This window comes from Cottoperca gobio, chromosome 4 (genome assembly GCF_900634415.1).
Source record: "Cottoperca gobio chromosome 4, fCotGob3.1, whole genome shotgun sequence".
Taxonomy (NCBI): Eukaryota; Metazoa; Chordata; class Actinopteri; order Perciformes; family Bovichtidae; genus Cottoperca; species Cottoperca gobio.
In genome coordinates, this window is record NC_041358.1 from 17087883 (window position 1) to 17110721 (window position 22839).

General features: G+C 41.4%; 1 protein-coding gene across 4 annotated transcripts in view; it reads right to left on the reverse strand.

The window, feature by feature from the left end:
* The window catches only part of camsap2a (calmodulin regulated spectrin-associated protein family, member 2a), a 46874-nt gene extending 24641 nt beyond the window's left edge, over window positions 1–22233 (reverse strand). For 3 of the 4 annotated variants that reach the window (XM_029429077.1, XM_029429076.1, XM_029429075.1), the window contains exons 1-3: window positions 21612–22233; window positions 16490–16749; window positions 105–266 (exon numbers count right to left, since the gene is read on the reverse strand). In XM_029429077.1, coding sequence (XP_029284937.1) covers window positions 105–266; window positions 16490–16749; window positions 21612–21750 — 561 coding nt within the window. In that variant the 5' untranslated portion in view covers window positions 21751–22233. The remainder of the gene's footprint in view (window positions 1–104; window positions 267–16489; window positions 16750–21611) is intronic. The other variant, XM_029429074.1, reaches the window with a different exon arrangement.
* Between the last annotated feature and the right edge of the window lie 606 nt (window positions 22234–22839).

Consider the following 22839-nt stretch of genomic DNA (forward strand, 5'->3'; position numbering starts at 1 on the left):
ACTTCAACTTTATGGTATGGTACAACCCCAATGGCCAGTATCTTATAATCTGTCCTTGTGGAAACAGCAAATATGTCATTTTAAAAAGATACACCATTACCCACCTTGTTGATCCAGGTGTTCACTGCGTCCTCTGTGTCATAAGGTGTTTCCACCTCAGGGTCGGAGGATGAATACTGACGAATGCAGGCCATCACCTTCTCAATGCTCACCGTCTCCACTGTGTACGCCATCATCAGAGTATCGATCATCGCCATGTGAGCGCTCTGGAAGAGGAAACAGTACAGGGAAAGATTTAGAGGGTGAAAACAAGCAGCTTTGAGGAAGTTGGTGATACCAGCAGACGCTTGACTGTGGTTCGAATATGTAGTATATTTGAAGTGAACGCAACTGCAGAGGTCAACACCTTGGCAAAGTGCAAACTGGTATATGATAAGAGAATAAGAGAATGATAGATGAACAACAAGCCCAGTTTGAGACAGAGATCTTTGCTCTGAGAGGTATTGAATCTCAGATCATGACTGTTTTTTAATCTCAGTGACAGATTGAGCAGTCAGACTACAAAACACTGCAACAAATATTCCTGAGTGGGGAGTAAGGCATTCAAAAGGGCAGTGATTTATAGGATTGGACCAGGACTCCAAATCCTTCATTGCACATCTGAAACTGTCGTCAGTGCAACATTCCCTTGTGGCTGTTGCCCTGGAAACAAGTGCCTTCGTCCCTGGTTACAAGACCCAGTTTGCTCACAGCGACTGCTCCCCTTTGAGTATCCTGAAAAAGACATCTTACTGACAACTGAGCCCAATTAATAGACTTGGCATCCATTATAGGCCGCTTTACTCATCTTTATCACTGACTGGAGAGTTTAATGAAAGATTACGAAAATCAATCAATTTTTGGACATATAATCAAGTTCATCATACACAACAATATGTAACTGTGAAGATCTTAACGGACTTCTGTGTCCTACTTTGTACTTGGTAAGACTGTGGTTGATTCAGTTCTGTGCTATCAGTCATCTACCACAAATATCAGACTCCAATGTTTTGTTATTTATTGTTTGCTGCATTACTCCTGCACTTTGGCTCTGCTCCCAAAAGGAACTGTTTAGAAATATCAAGTTTCAATCTGATATTCAGAGTGATACAAGGAACAAAACAAGGAAAGGTGTGGTTACCAGTTTTATGTTTACACACTCATTTTCAGTACGTAGTATGCAAAACTATTACAGCAGTAAGTGTATGAGGACTTATGCCTTACCTCTATCACTTCTGTTTCAAATGATTGATATCTGTTTTTATGATGAATAATTATTCCTCAATCCTTATTCACAATGTTGCCTTGTTTCTTGTCGTAACTATATTTCCTGCGATCGTTACCAGTCATGTCATTGATCGGGTTTCCGACAAAAAGCAAGGACTGCTTCTAACCATGGACGGACCGCCCATGTTTTTCAAATCTATCAACTGTGTAAATGCAAAAAGGTTTTGTTTTAATCAAGTCCTTAAACAAACGACCAGTGAAGTCTATAATACTGAAATGAAGATTCTTGAGAAATAAACTTGTCTTTGGAGTATTTATTCTTTGCAAAGACAGATCATCAATCATACAGAGTGCAAGCAGTCTGCGTGAGGGAGAACCCCGATAAAAGTGTGTTTGTGTATTTTACAGACAGAGAAGGAGAAGGAGGGGGGGGGAAGATTGACACATTTGGCCCACAAAGACAGGGAGTAGAGAAGGGGTGTGTGTGTGGAGAGTTCACACAGTTGCAGGTGTTCGATAGACAAAGTAAAAACAGTGAGTAGAGAGGGGAGGGGAAGAAGATTCACCCATTTGGGATAGACACAAGAAGAATATGGTGGGAAGGAAATAAAGTTACAGAGATATGCTGGGAAAGACAGAAGTTTATTGAACCAAATTTTCCAGTTACATTACAGTTATTCCTAAAGATAATACGTAAAGCAAACCAACTTCAACTCACAGTAGCTAGTGTGTATCATTCCACAGGTGTCACTCATCGGGGAAAACCTTCAACGGTATCAACAATCTAAAACTATTAAAAGGCATCGTGAGCGTCAGGTCTCATACATAAGTCAGACGTGTCGGTGTGTTTGCCCTAAGCTACGAGTAGAATTTAAAAAGTCTAACTGAAACAGTTCAGCTCCCCAGCATCACTCTGTTTACAAGGAGCGACTACATATTTAATCATTACGAAATACACACCGCAGAGAAGACATCAGTTTCTGCTACACAATAGAAAGGGACAAAGGTAAAGTGTTTACAGACAATTACATTGTGGCAATCATTTTCATTTGTGTCTGTTACATTGAAAAATATTAGGGCACGCAAATCCAAATATTGTTTGTATATTTATTCAAGGATCACGGATTCAACGCTGAGGTGAGCAAGTTTTTAAGGGAAAGCTTTTGCTCTGAATTAAGAGTTCATACGTTATTAACAACAATTCTCAAGAAGAGCAGCCTGTGTACAATCATTGCCAAAGCAAAGAAAGTTTCCTGCCAACAGTCAGCCATTGCTTCCTTTAACTATGACAGATCTTTTGTGACCAAGATCTTTCCCCAAACTTCCCAATTCATGACCACATACGATGATAGTCAGACTTGTTCAGTGACTGAACTGGTCCCTATTGTACCAGTGTCAAATATAACTGATGAACTTCTTCTTGACTTAGCCCCTTTCTTTTGCTTGCAGACATAAATATGTTTGAAGTTTATTTTTGAAGACTCATGTCTAATTAGCTCGTGCTAACCATCTGCGCTGCATAATGCAACATAGGCTATGTTATGAAAGGCAAGTTCAAAGCAGCAACAAAAATATTCATATACAATTAGCATAAGAACATTATTTCTCTAGGTCCAAACAGACCAATAGAGAGCTTATCAAATAACCTCTTGGAAAAAAAGTCCCATCAACTCTAACACTCCAACATAGTGAGTTTACATACTGAGCATAGTTTAAGCAAGACACCGTACTGACATGTAATCGGTCACTCTCATTTGCAATTTGAGTGTAATATAAGCTAAATGTAGAAAATCTTAAAGTAAACGATAACATCTTTACTGCACCATGGTGATATGGTGTAATTTAAGTTTTTGGCTCCTACCTTTAGCTCCCTCGAAAGTCGATACTGTCTTGTGTAACTACACGCACACTATCAAGGAATCAATACAGCAAAAATGTGTACTTGTGCGAGGTAGCTAACACGATTAATCAGCCATAAAGTTAAAGCGGCTGCTTGGAGATCTACAATGATGCAGTGAGTGCACCGGAGTCACAGAAAAGGAACAATGTAATAAACACATCACTGGAGGGTTTTATGGTGAAAGTGATGTTGGAGAGCTGTGTTGTTCACTCACTCTGTCAGTGCTAATAATAAGGCAGCGTTTGAATCCCTCTTGGACTACTCATGTTAAAAACGTGTGCCTTTCTGCATATTATTCTATTTATGCTTTTTTATTACTGTATGTTATTTGTGTGATGGCAGACGAAAAAAAACGAATGATTTTCTTTCCCCCAAAATATAGCACAATATAGTAAATAATGACAGTCAAGTTAGCAACTATAAGTACATCTTTTGCTTTGAAATGATTTTGCTATGTGACAATGCATTAGCTTAATTTCCCCTATCTCATCTGGCAACCCAGCAGCAAACCAATCCCACTTAATAATACACTGCCAGGATGTTTCCTATTGGCCTCCATTTAGGCTGTCCAAACATTGTAAACCATTATTCCAGAGACGAACAACAAATGCACACACACACACACACACACACACACACACACACACACACACACACACATCCTGTTATCAGTTTGTAGTGTAGTTACAAATCTGCCATGTATTTCCACAACAAGTTATCAACTCCAGACGAGAGCAATTTTGAAATTGCCAAGGGACGAGCGTCATTCCTCAAAGGCCTCTTTCACCTCCTGCCTCCTTCCTTCTGGTGAACAATTTGAGGATATTGATTCGGATCTGCTGTGGTCTGATGAGATGAAATGACAACAAAGAGAACTAATCTTGTTTACTAGAGACCCACAGACCCACAGTCTCTAATCATATTGCACGACACCACCACATTTATAATATGACAAAGCAGCTTTTTTCGGCACTTTAAAAACAGAGATGTAAAGGCCCTGTCACACATATCCTTATGACAGAAACGTATGCCGGCGCATACGAAATATCAGCAATAGGTTGATATAAATTAAGGGTAAGTTGTGATCGTTTGAAGGACGCAGATGATACGCCAAACACGCCAGACATACGGCCCTGTCACACAGTTACGTATGTGTTACGTATATGAAAATTAGCTCAAAATTGTTCAGAGTCCAACTTTTCCACAGCGGTGTTGAAGCTGACGCATACATAACAAATTATTATACGTATGTCAAACATTGATAGCTTATCACTTACTTATATAAAACGTATCAGAGCGTCTGGCCAACGGAGCTGGAAAAGTGCCATCTGGTTCACGTCACGCTGATGCTGGAGAACGGCTAACATGCTGAACGCTAGCTGTACTGTAGAAACACGTTTAATAAGTTACTCCGTCGTCAGGCATAATCTTAACATAGGGTAGGAATAGGTTATCCACTTGGTATCAATAAATTGGCTGTAGGATTCACCGTCAGCCGATGTAGCCTATATCTAACGTTCCTCTAACATAGTCACGTATGTATTTACGTACTATATTTATGTCGGTAAGTATTCACGTACGTATTCCGTATTCACGTATGTCTAACGTAACGTAACGTCTGCATATCTTATGAAGCACACGTCGGGTACGTCCGGTAATTTTGAACATTTTCAAAACATCAGCGTTCAACAACGCACCCCAGTGAGCTCTTAACGAATTCTACTTATACCTTACCTTATGTCTACGTACACCGATATTGTTGCCGATATTTTGTCTTCCAACCTGATCTATAACTAATCTGTTGTAAAAGTATATAAGAGCTTCCTTGTGGCCTCAAACTAGATACAACTGTCACATTTTATTTGAATGTAGTTCTGAGTAAGAGTTGCTGAACTGTGTAATGCTCACAGAAATGGTCAGTGGAAGATCAGCTGATCATGTGTAAATGTCAGATGAAAGCCACAAGGAAGAAGAAAGGCTCCAGGTTGAATGCAGAGTGGTCGTGGTGGTAAGATTGTGAAAAATCCGCCTGTTTGCTATCCTGGCTCCAAAATGGTGGAACGAGCTCCCCATTGATATCAGGTCAGGTCTATCGCATCTTCCATCGCAGACTGATAACCCATCTGTTTTGACGGCCAATAATAAAATTTGGAAAATTTGGTTTGGCCTATTTGAAGCTAATGTACTTGCAAGATTCTTGCAGTTCTGAGTTTGTATCCTCATGGTTGTGTGCACTTATTATAAGTCGCTTTGGACAAAAGCGTCAGTAAAATGAAATGTAATTTGAAAAAAGAAAAGAAAATGAGTAGAAGAGAGGGAGGAAAAAGAAAGGGATAGCCTTTATACTGCCACTCGTTTACAGTAGGGTTGTTTCTTCTGTGGTGTCTTGTGATGTCATGTTTTCTAACCTTTAGATTTGCTGAGCATGTATGCTTTACTTCATATTCATACAGTTGCACATACACACACATCTTGGAGCTGCCCAGGGCGGCCTCTGTCTTCCACTCCATTTGATTTTCTTCCCAGGATTAAAAATTATCCATCCATCATCTGCCACTTATCCGGGGTCGGGTTGCGGGGGCAGCAGATCCAATAAGGAACCCCAAACATCCCTTCTCCGGGCCACATCCGCCAGCTCCAACTGGGGGATCCCGAGGCGTTCCCAGGCCAGTGAGGAGATATAATCTCTCCACCGAGTCCTGGGTCTTCCCCGGGGTCTCCTCCCAGCTGGACGTGCCTGGAACACCTCCCTAGGGAGGCGCCCAGGTGGCATCCTTACTAGATGCCCAAACCACCTCAACTGGCTCCTTTCAACGCAAAGGAGCAGCGGCTTTACTCCGAGTCTCTCACGGATGGCTGAGCTTCTCACCCTATCTCTAAGGGAGACGCCAGCCACCCGCCTGAGAAAACCCATTTCGGCCGCTTGTACCTGTGATCTCATTCTTTCGGTCATGACCCAGCCTTCATGACCATAGATGAGGGTAGGATCGAGAGCTTTGCCTTCTGGCTCAGCGCTCTTTTCGTTACAACTGTGCGGTAAAGCGAATGTAATACCGCCCCCGCTGCTCCGATTCTCCGGCCAATCTCTCGCTCCATCGTGCCCTCACTCGCGAACAAGGTACTTGAACTTCTTCACTTGAGGTAAAATGAAAAAATGATGATTCACTTATTATAGAACTTCTTCTCTAATCTTTAGTCTCTGCTTCCCCCAACATACTGCCTATACCATATGCTGACTATAAAAAACAACACTGATGTTTAATTATTTTAAACACACTTTGTATGAATGAATTGCATACGGCCATGGAGCACTCGGTACACACAAGAGTTGTTTTGCTTTCTCATCTAAGCTGATTTACGACCATCAATCTAGTTTTGATTTCTCATGAGGTAAGAAAATGATCCTTCACGGTCAATATCCTGGTTTTATTGTGCTGATACATTGCTGCCTCTCTGTATTTCCACCCGGGGAGATAAGCAAACACTGTTCATCTTTAATATGGCTTCTTGGTGAAAGGGGAGCGATGAAAATCCACCGTGTAAGAGCCTGATTTAACATTGCACAAAAGAAATGCAAAAACACACCGCAGCGACCTACACAAGACAGTGTGGGGTGTATTTCACCTCATCGTTGTGTGAAACTAAACTCTCTATTGTGAGTGCTTTGAGCTGCTTGTTGTGGCCTGAACCAGGTATAGCAGAGGATGCACATTACTTCACCATTACCGTAGAGAATCTCTGAAAATGATTTTCTGTGAAATCATTACATTGTCTGTGCCTGAGTTTCTTGGAGTACAGGACTTCTTTGATTAGTCTTTAAAGAAACCGAACAAAGCTACACTCAACATCAGCTCAGGGGTGTATCACAGCTCTACTGTCCAGGCCCAGAGGGCATACATCTAAAAATTGAATATGCCTCATGTAACTTCATGCCAACTCAGCTGGACATGGAAAAGCTCTCAGCTGCAGCGCTCTCTGGTCTCTGTTGAAGGTCACAAGCACTGTAAAGTTATAGGAAAGATCAGTACCGCTTTTTCCTATGAATATAGATTATTTGCTTTAGTGCTTTAGTGTAAAGAGATGATAGCATAGAACAAAGTTAAAGAGCTGATCTTTTCATAGTTTGTTTCATTTTGGGGTTTTATACATGGCAGCATAAACAGAACAATGTAGATAATCACAGGAAGGTATGTGAGCCAACACAGAGCACTGTTCTATTGCACCTTCATTTGAGAAAAGTCAATATTATTATTTTGTTTTACTAGGATGGTTCATAAAGATGAATGAATATTATAAATGCAATCAAAGCTTCCTCTCCTCTGTCTTTTCTCTCTTCAGTCTTTCCTTTTTGAACAGAGACAATGGCGTAACTCTTTTAACAGCTTGTCCAATCGTGAGCAGAAAATAAAAATGCTTTCGCACACAATTGCACACTTTTAAATGCACAACATACCAACTGTGAGGTCTGGCATCACTTGTGGGAATGGAGCTTTTAAGCAGTATACCTTCCCCCTCCATATGCTCCAAAAACCCAACCTAGCAATTACAGTATATGGAAACCTCAAAGCTAACCTTAGAACACTATCTGGGGACACGATCCCGGCTACCAGCCAGTGTTGACCCAGCCTGGAGATACGCCTGTACTCCAAATCCTTCCATCATGTTTGAAAAGGCCCTCTGGTTGAAACGGTTTCATATGTGGATAGCAATACAATAGTGTTTGATTTAATTTAAAGGGAAATACCACCTTTTTTTGTTTACATAAACATGATGGGTGTTCAGACTAAATCCATGTGAGAATGCAGAGAGGATTTCAAAGTGCCACAGAAGGAAGTTTGCTTTCAATTAAATCTGGTATAATACATAATTCCTAATTATTCCTAAACGTTATGTATTCTCATTTACTGTGTTTGCACAAAAAACTTGCCTTCCAACTTTTCCCTCATCGTATCCATTTCGCACTATATGAGATCGCATTTGAATGCACCCTAAAACTGGGTGTTCAACAAAACAGAGCACGGTGCTGCAGATTATCCGCTGATTTTACCAGTTCTGGATCATAGTTCTCCGTCTCCTCGATGCACATTGTGCTAAACGTCTACTCGTGTGGAGAGAAAGAGAGAATTGTATTCTTTAACGTTAGTTTTGGTGTGTTTTATGCAACAATCCAGGCTAATGCAGTGAATAATAACACTTGTTTAATTTAATCTCATAAAATGAGATTCTGTATAAAGCTCTGCACAGGGCCAAATCTGTAGCAGCATACATTCATTTTGGATTAGGTGCTATTATAGCCTCACTAATCCTTACATTTTTAATGTCAGTAATAAGGTTAACCAGGTGAATACTTTAAGATTTGTAGAGAGAGAACGATTTGTCACTAAATCCCCTACTCTACATTCTAAAGAGAAAATTACACATATTTTCTCTATTAGTATAATAAGCTTACTTTGCCATTACACCAGATCAAAAATATATAGCATTTAAAACCAACATGGTTCAAAATCTGCACATTCACCAGAGAAATGTTACTTTATGCTTTTGCTGAACAGACTTCTTCTAACACTTAATCAAAATAGACATATAAGTATATACATATATAAGAATAATCTTTTTGAGACCAGTGAGGAAATCTGTGTGTGTATTATCTATGTACATAACCGTACCTATTTCCAACAATGACCTAAGTGTAGGTATGTTAACTGCGTAGTAAGGATAGCAGTTAGTGCAGGGGTTTTTTTTCTCAACATGCAGTAAGTGAAAAGTATCTGTCTATGGGCGGGTTACTTCTTTAGGCTGAGCCAGCAGGCACTCACCTGCATCTCCCCTCCTTGGCCTTGCTCCAAAGGAGACCAAAGACGCTGATCCATACAGTAGATGTCTTTGAATTATTCTTAGCGGATAAAAATGATCCTTTTACCTGGGATCAATTTGCCTTGGGTAACCCTGACAGGAGCTGTTTCTTCTGAAAACAAAGCTTACAGGAGCACAGAATCCTTTCATTACAGTAGACACGTACTGCACTTTGAAAACTTCTCTGCATATTGACGATCAAATGAATAACCAAAGTATATTTCAGTGCAAAACCAGTGTATCTGTGTTCCTGTGTTGTATCAGCTGATATGGAACATAAGCACATTTTACTCTCTGCACTGTTCAAAAGCCTCCACACAAATGTGCGGCTGTGTTCTGGGTCGATCGCTGAATGGGCGGCTGAGGCTCAGGAGGTATAGTGGTCGTCCAGTGGTTGGAGGGTCAGTGGTTCGATCCCCAGCCCCTGCAATCAGTATGTCGAAGTGTCCTTGGGCAAGATACTGAACCCCAAATTGCTCGCCAAATTGCTCCCGGTGTGCGGTATGCGAGTGTGTGTGTGAATGGTTATCCCTACTGACGAGCTGATGTGCACCTCGTATTGTACCGACTCCGTGTGAATGCTGACATGTGTTATAAAGCCCTTTGAGTGATCGCAAATATTGGAAAAGTGCTACATAAATGCAGTCCATTTACACTCAACATTACTGTTTTTTCTTTGCAATTAAAAAACAACAACCTATATATTAAATTAAACATACAAATCATATCATCCTAATAAAACACAGTCTAACTCTAGCCAGCACAAAGTAGATGCTCAGGACATCACATAATGTGCTCACTGCCTACCCATCCATACTGTGCTGCCTGGGAGTCGCCGCTGGCATTGAGCATAACATACTGGCTGTGACTTCGCTGAAACCGAGGACAGAAAGCACTTGGATGGGCTTCCCTTCCACCCTGCTGCTTCAGCTCGTCTTTGTTCGTGAGATCAAGTGCAGGGGGAAAAGAGAATAAGGACAGAGGAAGCTAGTTTGATGTCAAGAAGTATTTTTTTTGTTTTCTGCCAGGCAGCTTTCTGTACTTCCCTTTAAGTGTGTATGTGTATCTTTGTGTGTGATGCAGTGTCTTAGAAATACCATCTGCCTGTTTGTACGAATCCAGCGCTTCAGTATTCTCTGCCTCAGAGCGCAGGAGTGTTCTCACAGTACATAGCTGCAGATACAAGCACAGACTGCGCATATGACATATGCAAGCATAAGCACCCCCACTCTTGCACCCACCCACCTACACACACCCTGCCTACTGGAGTGTAACCATGGAAACGGAGCGCCTGCTCAATAGGGGTTGTGATGGAGGAAGCAGAAGAGAGGGAGGCTAACAGGAGGAAGTGTATTCACCTCTATTCATACGTGCAATACAGATAGGAATTGATGAATCATCTCTGTCACACAGTAAAACTGAAATGACACTTTTTGTTAATCAATATAGAAGGTTAAATATCAATGATGTAATTCATTTTCTATTAAGTCTTACAATTCATCTTAAAAAAACAAAGAAAACTCTAAAACTCTAAAGCAGCACGGTTTCAACAAGAAACACATAATAAACAAGTTATTGTACGCAATAGGATTTGAAAGCATTCTCTAACATAAGTGTGACTATAAACCTGTCTGTTTTATAGCTTAGCATAGACATACAGTCACTGACACAACACCCACACAGGCTCTAAAGCAACTCAGAAACCATATAAGGCGCTATGATTCTTACTCTCAGTAGTTCACAGCATACAGCCATGATAGAGTCTGATTTATACACTACATTATAAACTCTCGTCAGCAACATGACCTATTTACTGCAGCTTTATTAAATATTAAAGTTGTGACATTCAAGGTTCGCCAGCTTGGAAGAACATCGATCTTCACCGCGACGAGGTCAAGCAAGTAAAGAGTACATCCCCCATGTTACTTCCCTGTGGATGATGGAGAAGCTTTTCCCGAGGAAACTGTTAGGCAGCGGTGGTAAGGCAGCTTCAGATCATGGCACATTTGATTAGTTTATATTGTAGATGATGATCTAAACAATAGCCATATATTACAATATTGTAATTTTTTGTGTGGACTCGGGACTGTTGTTTCTTGCTAAATATTCACATTTTACTTCAGAATACAAAATACATTTTTTTTTACATGATGTTAGCAGATGTGGTCTTTATTCAAAGTGAAGTGGCCCACCTCTGCAATACAACACCGTGTGGAATCCTGCTCTGATTTTACCCCAAAAAATGGCTGGACTTACCCTTATTGCATGGGTCTCAAACTCGCGGCCCGCAGGCCAATTGAGGCCCGCTGGACGATATTTTGTGGCCCCCTACTTGACATCAAAGTTTAGTGTTAGTGCGGCCTGCATGTTTTTCTCAGACGCACCTTTTTGCAGAGTCGTTGCACAAGTCGTTGACCTGGGCGTTTTATAATTTTTTTTATCACTTATAGGCTACCATAGCTCAGGCTCGTGACAGCCTGAGCTGAGTCACCCAGCCCCCGTCATGTCTTTCTCAAAACCTGCCGTGACGAGAAAGGTTGGCAACGAGCACAGACAATTTCAGGAAAAGTGGGAGACGGAATATTTTTTTGTCGAGCACAGGGGCATCCCAACGTGTCTTATATGCACAGAGAAAGTTGCGGTGCACAAGGAATACAACATCAGACATCAGTATGCAAAATACCAGGGAGATGAGAGAGAGGACCGGGTCGCCAATCTTAAAACATGTCTACTGAGGCAACAAGATTTTTTCAAGAAAGCAAGCAAAGAGAGCGATGCGGCAGTCGAAGCTAGCTACGTGGAGAGTGAGATGATTGCTAAGGCGGGAAAGCCATTCAAAGATGGCGAGTTCATCAAAAAGTGCATGTTACAGGCTGCAAGTATAGTTTGTCCGGAAAAGAAGGCTCAGTTAAGCAACATCAGCCTTTCAGCCAACACAGTGGCAGAGCGCATTTCTGACCTGTCGGGTAACATATACGATCAACTGCGTGAGAAAGATAAACATTTCCGTGCCTACTCAGTCGCTCTTGATGAGAGCACAGACATCACTGACACTGCGCAGCTCGCAATGCATGTCCGCGGTGTTGACGACAATTTTGACGTGATGGAGGAGTTGCTCAGTGATTCCAATGCATGGCCAGACCACCGCTCAGGAAATATCCCGCCAGCTGTGTGATGCCATTGTGGATGCCGGTTTACCATGGAAGAGGTTTGCTGGAATAACAATCGACGGAGCGCCATCAATGACAGGGAGGAGAAATGGACTGGTGGCACTTGTTCAAAGAAAACTGGGAGATGAGGGTGTGGAGGAGGCCATTGCTCTGCACTGCATTATCCATCAGCAGGCCCTTTGCAGCAAATGCCTGAAGTTTGACAATGTGATGTCTGTCGTTGTGAAATGCATCAAACACATCAGATCCAGGGGCTTAAAGCACCGCCAGTTCCGCGCCTTTTTGGAGGAAATAGAGTCAGCATATGAGGATGTGCTCTACTTCACAGAGGTACGTTGGCTCAGCAGGGGAAACGTCTTGAAGAGGTTTTTTGAGTTGAGAGCAGAAGTGAAAGCCTTCATGGAGAAGGATGGGATGGCTGTCTCTGTGCTGAGCGATCCCAAATGGCTCATGGACTTAGCTTTTCTTGTTGACATCACACAGGAGCTGAATGTACTGCACAAGACATTACAAGGCCAGGGGCAGCTGGTCAGTGCTGCCTATGACAACGTCAGAGCATTCTCCACAAAACTTGTGTTATGGAAAGCCCAGCTCTCTCAGACAAACCTCTGCCATTTCCCAGCATGCAAGGCACTCATGGATGTGGGCACACCATTCAGTGGTGAGAAGTATGCTGATGCCATTGTAAAGCTACAGGAGGAATTTGATCACAGGTTTGCAGACTTCAAGACAGATCCAATTTTCAAATCTTTGCTGATCCCCTTCTCCTTCGATGTGCAAGATGCCCCTCCTGTGCTTCAAATGGAGCTCATTGACCTGCAGTGCAATTCTGAACTCAAAGCCAAGTTTAGGGAGGTGAGTGGAAAAGCAGACAAGCTTGGACAATTTTTGAGAGAATTACCCCCAACCTTCCCTGTGCTTTCCAGGATGTTCAAACGGACCATGTGCCTTTTTGGGAGCACATATCTGTGTGAAAAGCTCTTCTCCACCATGAACTTTAATAAGTCAAAGTACAGGTTCAAGCCATACTGAGGGTCTCAATTGCTTCCTCCCTCAAGCCAAGTGTGACTCAGCTGTGTAAGAGGAAGCGCTGCCAGGTCTCTGGCAGCAAGGAGTAGGTAAGAGAAGCCTATGTTCTGAAGAACCGTTCATGTTCTGAACTGTTATTACTAAAGATTGAGAAGATTGGATCAGTTGTACTTTTTTTTGGAATACTTGATGCGGCCCAGCCTCACCCAGACTCTACCTCCAGCGGCCCCCAGGTAAATTGAGTTTAAGGGGATGGAAAAAATGTCATGAACACCTACCATCTATTTATATCAAAAACAACAGTCCTGCATTTTTGCAATGGTAATTCAAACCCAGTGAAGGGAAAAAGTGCTTGTCCCCGTCTCATTATCACTGCTGAGGTGCCCTTGAGCAAGCCAATTAACCATCAGTGCTCCAGTAGGGCTGCTCTGTATCCAGCAGATTGTACTAATGTTGAGCAGTGGTGCAAAAGAGTGTTCATTCACAACCCAGAACAAATGAAGTCAGGGCGCACTTAACAACACACTTGTATACATGAGTTCAACTTTGATATTCCGTTTTCTCCTTGACCACAACTGCACAGAAACAATCTGTAGAAACGGACATGCGATTAATTTAATTATTTGATCGTTCCTTCGTGTGTTTTGGCGAGTCTCCGAGAGTTCCCACACAATCACCAAGAACGAAGCTGATAACACTGAAACAATCTATCGAGAACTACCAAACTCAGCAATTACAGCCTTTTGGTAATGAATTGTAGCTATCATAATGCTTGCAGCTGTGTTTCGCGTGGGCTGTACTATGTAATGCTGGAACAATATTTCCAGATCCTCAGCCAACCTCCACATCTCTGCCTCATTCTTTGTGAGCACTACAGGTGGAGGACGGCATCAGCGATACAGAATGTATGTAGGCGAGTGAGGGGGAGATTACTGCGATCATCTTCACATGTGGGAATCCGTCACATGGCTGAAGACAGAAGGATGAGGGGGCAGAATAGTGACAAAACAGAGAGCGGGTACACAACAAAACAAGATTAAAATGCCAAGTCAGTTTGGCAACCTGGTGAAAATGTCAGTAAATGTTCTCAGTTATGACATGTGTCAGACAAGATATCAGCAGCATCTCACTCTGCTGCTGACGGACCAACTAAAGCTCCCTTGAACATCCCCTGAAGTTGCTTATTCAGAAAATTCGTATACCTTATGCAAACTGCTGAGATTACAAAAACTGCTTAGCTTAAAATACCATGAAGCAGCATTTAATGATATTGCTGGCTCTCTTATCCAGAACAGCTTAGTTAGAACTGCAGGTAGATGCTCAGTCTCTTGCTCTTTCACAGTCTGCTTCGGTAGTATAACCAGTGATGTTTTCCTTTTAGGACAGCCTATCAAACCAAATTCTCTTAAGTCTTCCAGAAGAAAATGTTCTTCTTGCAGTCTTTCCACCTCCCCCACAAAGCTCAGTCAGGACAGCTGCTGGTCTTGTCAACCCTTAGTTAGATGTTGAAGCAGTTTCTAAATAATAGATGATCCCCCACCTGAGCTGTCATCATTATGCGCGGCAGGTGATGGAAGAAGGAAGGTGTTTGGTTGACAAGTAAAACGGGAGACAAAGAGAGAATGATGTGAGGGCGGTGGCTAAAGGGGAAGAGGGGATGCAGGATATAAGGATGAAATATGGAACAATGGAGGATGGACTAAAGAAGGAAAGTGAAGAGGCATAAGGTATTTTCACACTCATCCAGCGGCTCATTAAAACATTCACAACAACCTGCTTGGTGAAGCTCGCACACACACACACAACACACACACACACGCACACACACACACACACACACACATACACACACACACTAACAAAATAATCAGTAATCCTGCAGACCAGACAGTACTACACAAGAATCCTTCAGGTTCATGGCACAAGCTTTGGGTGCTGTTGCACAGAAGCTAGAAAGCATGGACACACACATTCAAAATGTGAGATAAGCTTGTACTAAAATACTTGTTGTCTTCACTAAACAAAGAGCTTGAAATGTAAACCCAAACAAAGCTTAAATAACTTTTGAATTAGCATAGAAGTGAAATTAAAACCAGCAAGACACTACAAACAGACTGCAGGCAAACTGTGTGCTAATCGTTTCTCAATTGCAATTCACTGAAGCAATAAGGCCTCCTATTGAGATGTGGCCCCAAATAATGAGGATTCCTCATTCTCACTCAATATAATGCCTGCAAAGTCATCTCTGAAGAAACACAAAGAGATAGAGATGAGTTATACAGACAGTGAGATATGACAGATACACATGGGGCAGTGGATGCCTTGAGGACAGCTTGTACTCTTAAATTGTTGGTTTCAATCTCCAGACAGGCTTAAAAAAATCAGTAGGTGGAGAAGTGAATAAATAAAACCCCTTCTGTCTTGTTGTACCTTTCCACTGTTGCGGTGTTGGTTTGATTGATATTTTTCACTGACGCTGTCTGGCAAATGCAAAATGGATGGGGCACCTCATTTCAGCAAACCCTGTCGTTGGGTAAACGTTTTTACAAACAATGCCAGAAGAAGAACTGCATTCATCACTGACAGTCAAACACGGAAAAACACTACAGCGAATTGTAAACAAGGCATCCAAAAACACAGGAAAACCACTCCCCTCAGTTAAATCTCTACATGCTCACAGAACTGCAAAGCAAGCAAAGAAGATCCTCTCCAACCCCTCACATCCTGCTCATCACATCTTCCAGTTCCTTCCCTCAGGGAGGCGCTACAGGTCACTATCCACTAAGACTTAACGCTTCACAAACAACTTATTTCCCTTAGCCATCAGGACTGAACTCTTCTCTGTAGCCCCCTCCTCATATACCACTGACATGCATTATTAGGATCTACATACTGTACAGAAAAACTCATTTCAGCGGACTTGGTTGTGATCTATCGATCCCTCTATCCATCCATCCCTCTATCAATCAATCAATCAATCAATCAATCAATATATCTATTTAAATATGCCTCAGGGACTGAGGGAGAGGAAAGTCACGAATGACTGTATGGTGACTGGTGTCAAATTCTACTGCTGGGAATTCTCAAAATAGAGGGTTGGATGAGTTCCTAGATGTGATAAACATTATGACATCATAGTAACTTGATGCTCACAAGGCAGAAAGTTGAGAGTTTTTGCATACAAGCCAACACAATTATTAATGTATATCCCAACCACGATCTCGCCAGCAACCCTGAACAAAAAAAAAAAAGATTTACAAATCCCTCTTACCATTTGCAGAGGCCTCTTTCGAAGGTCCCTCTCAGTGACCAGTCTGTCCTGGTCCGTGACGTAGAGTCCACGCTGAGCCAGCGCCTGAATGACAGCATCGTGGCCCAGCAGAGGCTTGGCTGCGTCACTCTTCAGGACGATGCTGCCGGCCCTGCAGTAGAGGTCTGCAGACAGCAGGAGGCTGGCCACAGGAGGCTTCAGGTGCTCCTGCTCATACTGGTCTGTGTAGAAGGGGTCCTTTAAGTCTGCCGGGATGCTGTCTGTATGACGGAGAGGAGAAAGTGGGATTCTGGGTAAGAAATTCCACTAACTTCTTGAGAAGCTCAATAAGAACAACATTCTAATGTTTTTCATCTGAGGCATATTAATCCTTTGCACTTTAGATATTAACAGGATGGCAACCAAGCAAATTATATAGCAAAACTATGGAATAATAAAAGTTAATGATGTGTAGTGACAGGAGCTTTATTCCAAATCTGCATCACAATTTGGCCTTTTGGAAGATTTGGAAGATTCTCTGCCGTATTTGGCGAGTCTGCTTCATTTTTCACGCGTTGACGGTATCTTGACGTGGGTATGTGTGGATTGACCTCAGCGTTGCTATAGCAACTGCAGGAGGAGTGGAACCCGATCAATTCATCTAGTTTGTATCTCTGCAGCTTCCAGCTCCCTGGGAACACCCCTCTCACTGCCTGCCTCATCAAAGGGAGAGCCTGCATATGTGTGTGTGTGTGTGTGTGTGTGTGTGTGCCTCAGGCAAGTCCACTGCAATGGGATAGTCCACAAATAATGAAAGAACATATTTTTTTCATTGCTTTTGTGTCGTACCTTTCTTTGCTAGCGATTGCTGGGCTGGGAAGTATTTTGATAAACCATTGCTTGAAAAGAGAAAGTACGTCTCTTGTACAGAACATATCAGTGTGAGCCAATGCAATGTCCTTCTTTCTCCACAACAGATTAAACAATCATGATTAATTGGTTTCAAATGAAGTGCTGGTGCTATGTGAAAACATTTAAACACATCTGCACACACTTCAGATGCAGTCAGAGCTCATCACGGCGTCAGCAGCAGGAGAATAGATTTACATTTTAATAACTGCCTGCGTGTATGCAAGGGGAAATGTGGCATGTTGTGAGAGCTTTACGACCCCGCTGCCCATCCTCCAACATACACACTCTCTCTCACACACACACTAAACAACCAATGAATCACCTGCTTAGGCAGACCATTATCAACAAGGTCATATATAGATAGACTCTGTGTCATTATGGAACATAAATGCAGACAAAAGCAGTAGCAGATATCTGGGGTTATATCCCTTTTTCCACTAACTACTTTATTTATGTTATTGATCCCAACAAAGAAATAAATATTTTCTCTAGCCCTCCCCCTTCATCCTCCACAGGGAGGTCAGAGGTCAGGCTGAGCTACAGAGCAACATGCCTGGAGCTGGAATCATGTTATTGTCAGCATATTGTTCAGTTTTCTTTATTAACAACTTGCATTTTATTTCATGTTATGTTTCAACACGCAGGCTTTTCGGAAGCCCAAACTGTGCCTTCCACTATTTTCTGACCTTGGTTCATGTTGCCACTGTAATGTAGCTGACTATTAAAGAAGACCACAATGTCGGGAATGTTTGTCCGATGTGGCTCTGAGCTAAAAAAAAAAAATCACATTACTCTAATGACTTTAATTGAATAACTACAAGAGCAGTGTTCACATCAATGCACACAAAAAAAAACTCAATGTGCAATCGTTTAACGCATTGAACAAGGGCATCTGTTAAGTACTTGTTTAGGGAATGTGGAGAGAATTACACTGGCTCACTTTGGCCCCAACATGACACCTGGCATTCTAACAGGACATCTTCTAGTCCCACTGAATCTCATCTGAGCTCTGCTTATGAATCAGAGACGTATCGCACGTTAAACACTTGTATAAATTTGACGCTTGACGGTATTTTGTAACAGCAGATGATCTGCTGCACAGGCTACATCTTGCATCAACTAGATTGCATATTCTCGATGCCCTTCTGCATTGGTGTAATGAGGCAGATGCATGTGAAGTATTCAGAGCAGCGTAGGCAGGGATCTGGAGTTGAGCCCCCTCTCTCTCCCTCTCTCTCTCTTCCTTGCACTCCCTCCCTCACTGTCTCTCTGGAGAGCTGTATTTTTGGAATCAGCCCATTTCATTCAGTCCTGATAGAAAATACACAGAGGATCTGCAAGGAATCTCGTGTTTGCTGGGCTATTACAACACCGTGCATGGAATAATGTGCTCAGGGGCTGCAGTAGCAGAATATCATTGTGTCTGCACTGTTCAGACCAACAGATCTGAATTGGGATTTTAGGGGCTGATGAGTTTAAACCCATATGAACATTAAGCAGATAGTATCATAATAACCATACTAATGAGGATCAAAATGAATAATAGAATATAGGAGACGGAACAGAACACAGAGGAATAATCTAATAGATAGATTGTCTTGGGTTTATTTAAGTCTTGTACTTTGCATTTATGAAGACAAACTGACTGCGTTACAGGAGTCATGGCTGTTTCGGCTGTTACCAATACTTTCAAACTGAAAAACAAAGTCTCCCTGTTGTTGATTTAACTTGGTTCAACAACTCCCTGATTTAAAAGTTATTTAGCTGTTTTTTCTGAGGCCCCTCACAAAGCCTCAGGACTCGTATTTAGATTAAAATCATTTCCACTTCAGTGCAAGTGAATAGAGCAAGGCCTCGTTTATGTCCAAGCTGCTGCTCATTTTTCAGTGGAGCATATTTTGTTACCGTTATGTATGTTTTGAATGATTTGATGCGTCTCTCCAAACATCAATCAAGTTTGACTCTTAAGCCACAATTATAACTTGGATTCAGATAAATGACAAACTAGTTTTTAGTTACTGTAGTGACAAGATTGAAATAAGTTGTATACAGTAGTGTGGGTCACATGTCTCAAGGATATACATGTCACATGGGGAATAAAAGCAAAAATTAGGAATCATCATTTTTGCAAAATTCGGCCAAAGTTTGAGCATAACAAATAATCTTTGAGCTGCTTTAGATGCTATGAGATCATGTATTGAGATATTCCAGAATTAAATATTTCACTGTGCTTAATGTGAACACGGCATCTTTATAACAAGACTGTAATACGAACTAAGAATCAGTGGTAACTGACAGAAGTAACTTGAATGTGTGAATAGCCAGGGGCCATGCAGTACAGCTTTAATTAGGCCTTTAGCTCTAGGGCTACGCATAGTCAAAGCACAATGCCAATCATCACCTAGTATAAATGTCATGTGTGGTACTTTCACTTGAGTTCTAAGGGACTATCCTGAAAAAGAACTGCACACTGCGATTTCATAACACTCCCAGTGCCCACTCATCGTATGTTCATTTTTAGCTGCTTTAAGGGTGAAAAACAATGCCGTGACCATGTGACAGACGTCATAACATAGCACATTTCTACTCTGAAGGCTAAGAATCTTCATTCTCAAGTATGTTGGTAGTGATTACTTCTATAGTAGACACTTATGTTGAATCCCTGCTGCTTTTATTATGAAAATGTGACTTATATGCGTGTGTCAGTAACATACCATCATAGCTTAAAGTCACACTAATATGAGGGCGTTTAACCGTAACAGAGATATTGGAGAAAGAGATGAGATAATGTTACTGTAAAACCATGTTGATGTAATTCCAACTGATGGACAACAGAGGGTGATAATAGTTATAAGCTATGTTACACAAAACAGCTTTGGTAATTTGTGAAAGAGCATATCCATCCATCCATCATCCATCCATCTATCTATCTGCGGTACAATCAAATACATTTTACATGTTGGATACAAACGTGTGTGTCCCATTTTAATTCTTGATAAAAGCACCATTTTTTAAAATCATTTAGAGTTTAACACATTTTGAGCGGTTTCTCTGCCCTTTGTATTATAGTCTAACAAAAACAAATAAATGTGAAGAAAAGAAAAGAATAAATCAGTCTCAGGTAAACAACCACAGCACTACATTGGCCCTAGGATGACGATGTATGAGGTGAGCCTCTGAGCCACCATGTAACAACCCTCCTCTCTGTCTATGTATTATCCATACTAGCCAGATAATCAGACTGAATTGCCATTTTGTTTTCACAGCACTGTTGGGTGGTGGTTCAGAGGCAAAGAACAAGGCTATATGCATAATGTAACCCCCTGCATTAACATTGCTTCTCTCGCTCTAAAATGAAAGTAGGTCTCAGTTTAGTTTAAAAATCAATTTATCATCACCATGTTAGTTCATTTTAATATATCTATATACATACTAAAAAGGAAACTGACTTCTGACTACTTTTTCAAAATAGATTTGGCCCATTGATATGACACTCAGGTAAATACAAAATATCATGTCATATATAAGAATCAAGAAAGTGATGCAAAAATAAATATGAATAAGGTCCATAAGGAAAAGCATTAACTAACATTTTTGAAAGTACTGTTGATTTTTGTTTTACGACGGTTACGGACCACAAATTACTGTTCATACTGTTCATAAGCAAATCATTTGTGTAAAATAAATAAATATCTTTCTAAATTTGGATGCTGCTCCCTGAAGGTGACATCATTTAGGACACCTTCTTACCTCCATGTTTCCACACTGAATACTCCCTTTCCATTAAGTAGGACAACATATGTATTGATCCCTGAGATCCAGCTCACCTTATCCTCTTGGGATAATATTGATTGTCTTTTCAAATAGGCAATTCATTTAAGATGGTCCGCAATCAGCAACACAATCCAATGTTATTTTGTGGGCCAAACACTCTGATGTAGAATCACTGTGATATTTTGTAGTAGAGAAATCTGCCTGAGGTAATCAATGATAACTCTATGGTGAATATCTGCAGTCTATGATGTCTCTGCAGTGTAAAGCAGAAAAAGGTTTTGTATTTGTTTTGGTGTCAAAGCCTTTTAAAATGTATGCTACTACGGGCATATTTCACAAGTAGTGCAACAGGGTTTATATGAATTAATTAAAATACTGACAAATCATTTCAAAAACAAAACTATTCATGCACAGCATGCAGATAACAGACTATATGCAGGTACAGTAATGCACATACCTGTCCCGTATGCTTTGGCCACCAGCCAGGTGAGGCTGCAACAGATTTTTGCTCGGGGGAAGTCATAGTGCTCAAAAGACTTTATTGCTGGAGCAACGAAGGTCTTCTTAACATCCCTGACGTCCTGAACTTCACCCATATTTCTCCCTGAACTGTATTCTTGAACCCTATGAAGCAACACAACCCGAAAGCATCCCACTACTGGAATTTCTTGGAAAACAATGAACGGCTGTAAAATGATGAGATGCAGCGTCTTTCAGCAGAGTATTCACGGGTCCTTTCAGTCATAAATTGATAGTTTGGCTGTTTTTTTGTTGTCTTATTGAGCCTCGTTGACACAATGAGTCGCTAGTCTTGGCGCTTTTCATCCATACTGCTGTCAACCAGTGGAAATGGGCTTCGTCAGACCAAGCTGGAAAGGTTTCCTTGGATTTCAGGGGAAAAACCGCTCTTCAGCTGGAATGGAAACAGAAATATTTCCATTCTTTGGGTTCTTTGAAAGCAGACGGCTTGTCCCTTTCATGTCCATGTATTATTGTATGAATTACCTATTTGTTTGGCATTCCCTCCTCTATTCTATTCCTCGGTGCCGCGGTGCGGTTTTCCTGCCGCACTGTGGCTCTTCAGCTCTCCAAGTCCAGCACCTTTCCTGCGCAATACGCATGCGCGGACGGTACATTCAAGGCTGTCAGGAAAAAACACTTTTGTTTTAGGAGCATGTTGTTTTGACCATGTGTTGTATTTTCATACCATGAGTTTAAAGTGGTTTATTGTTGAGGACTGCACTTTATCTCTCTGACATATTTACCCAACGACACTAAACTTATTCAAATAGCTAATTTAATGTCCTTATACCATATGACTCCTGCACAGTTTTGGTCGAATGATTGTTTTTCGATGAGCATTTGAATGTAGCATGAAAAGGGGAACAGCCTGCCTACAATTTACGAGAAAATAAAAAACTGGAGGTTTTTAAAAACATATATCCACATGATCTCAACTAGACAGACCGAACTAGTTTTTAAGTGACTGACTACTGCACTGTACTTATTCCAGCAGTTGAATTACCTTGTAGACAATCGGTTCAATTATTCAGCCACACCCACACCCACATTATAAAACATGACCCCAGTTAGAAGATTTAGAATTTTTATGGAGCTAAAATGTTTAATAATTGTGTTGCTGATTTAATGAAAAACACATCAAGAAGGTCTGTTACCGACAGAAG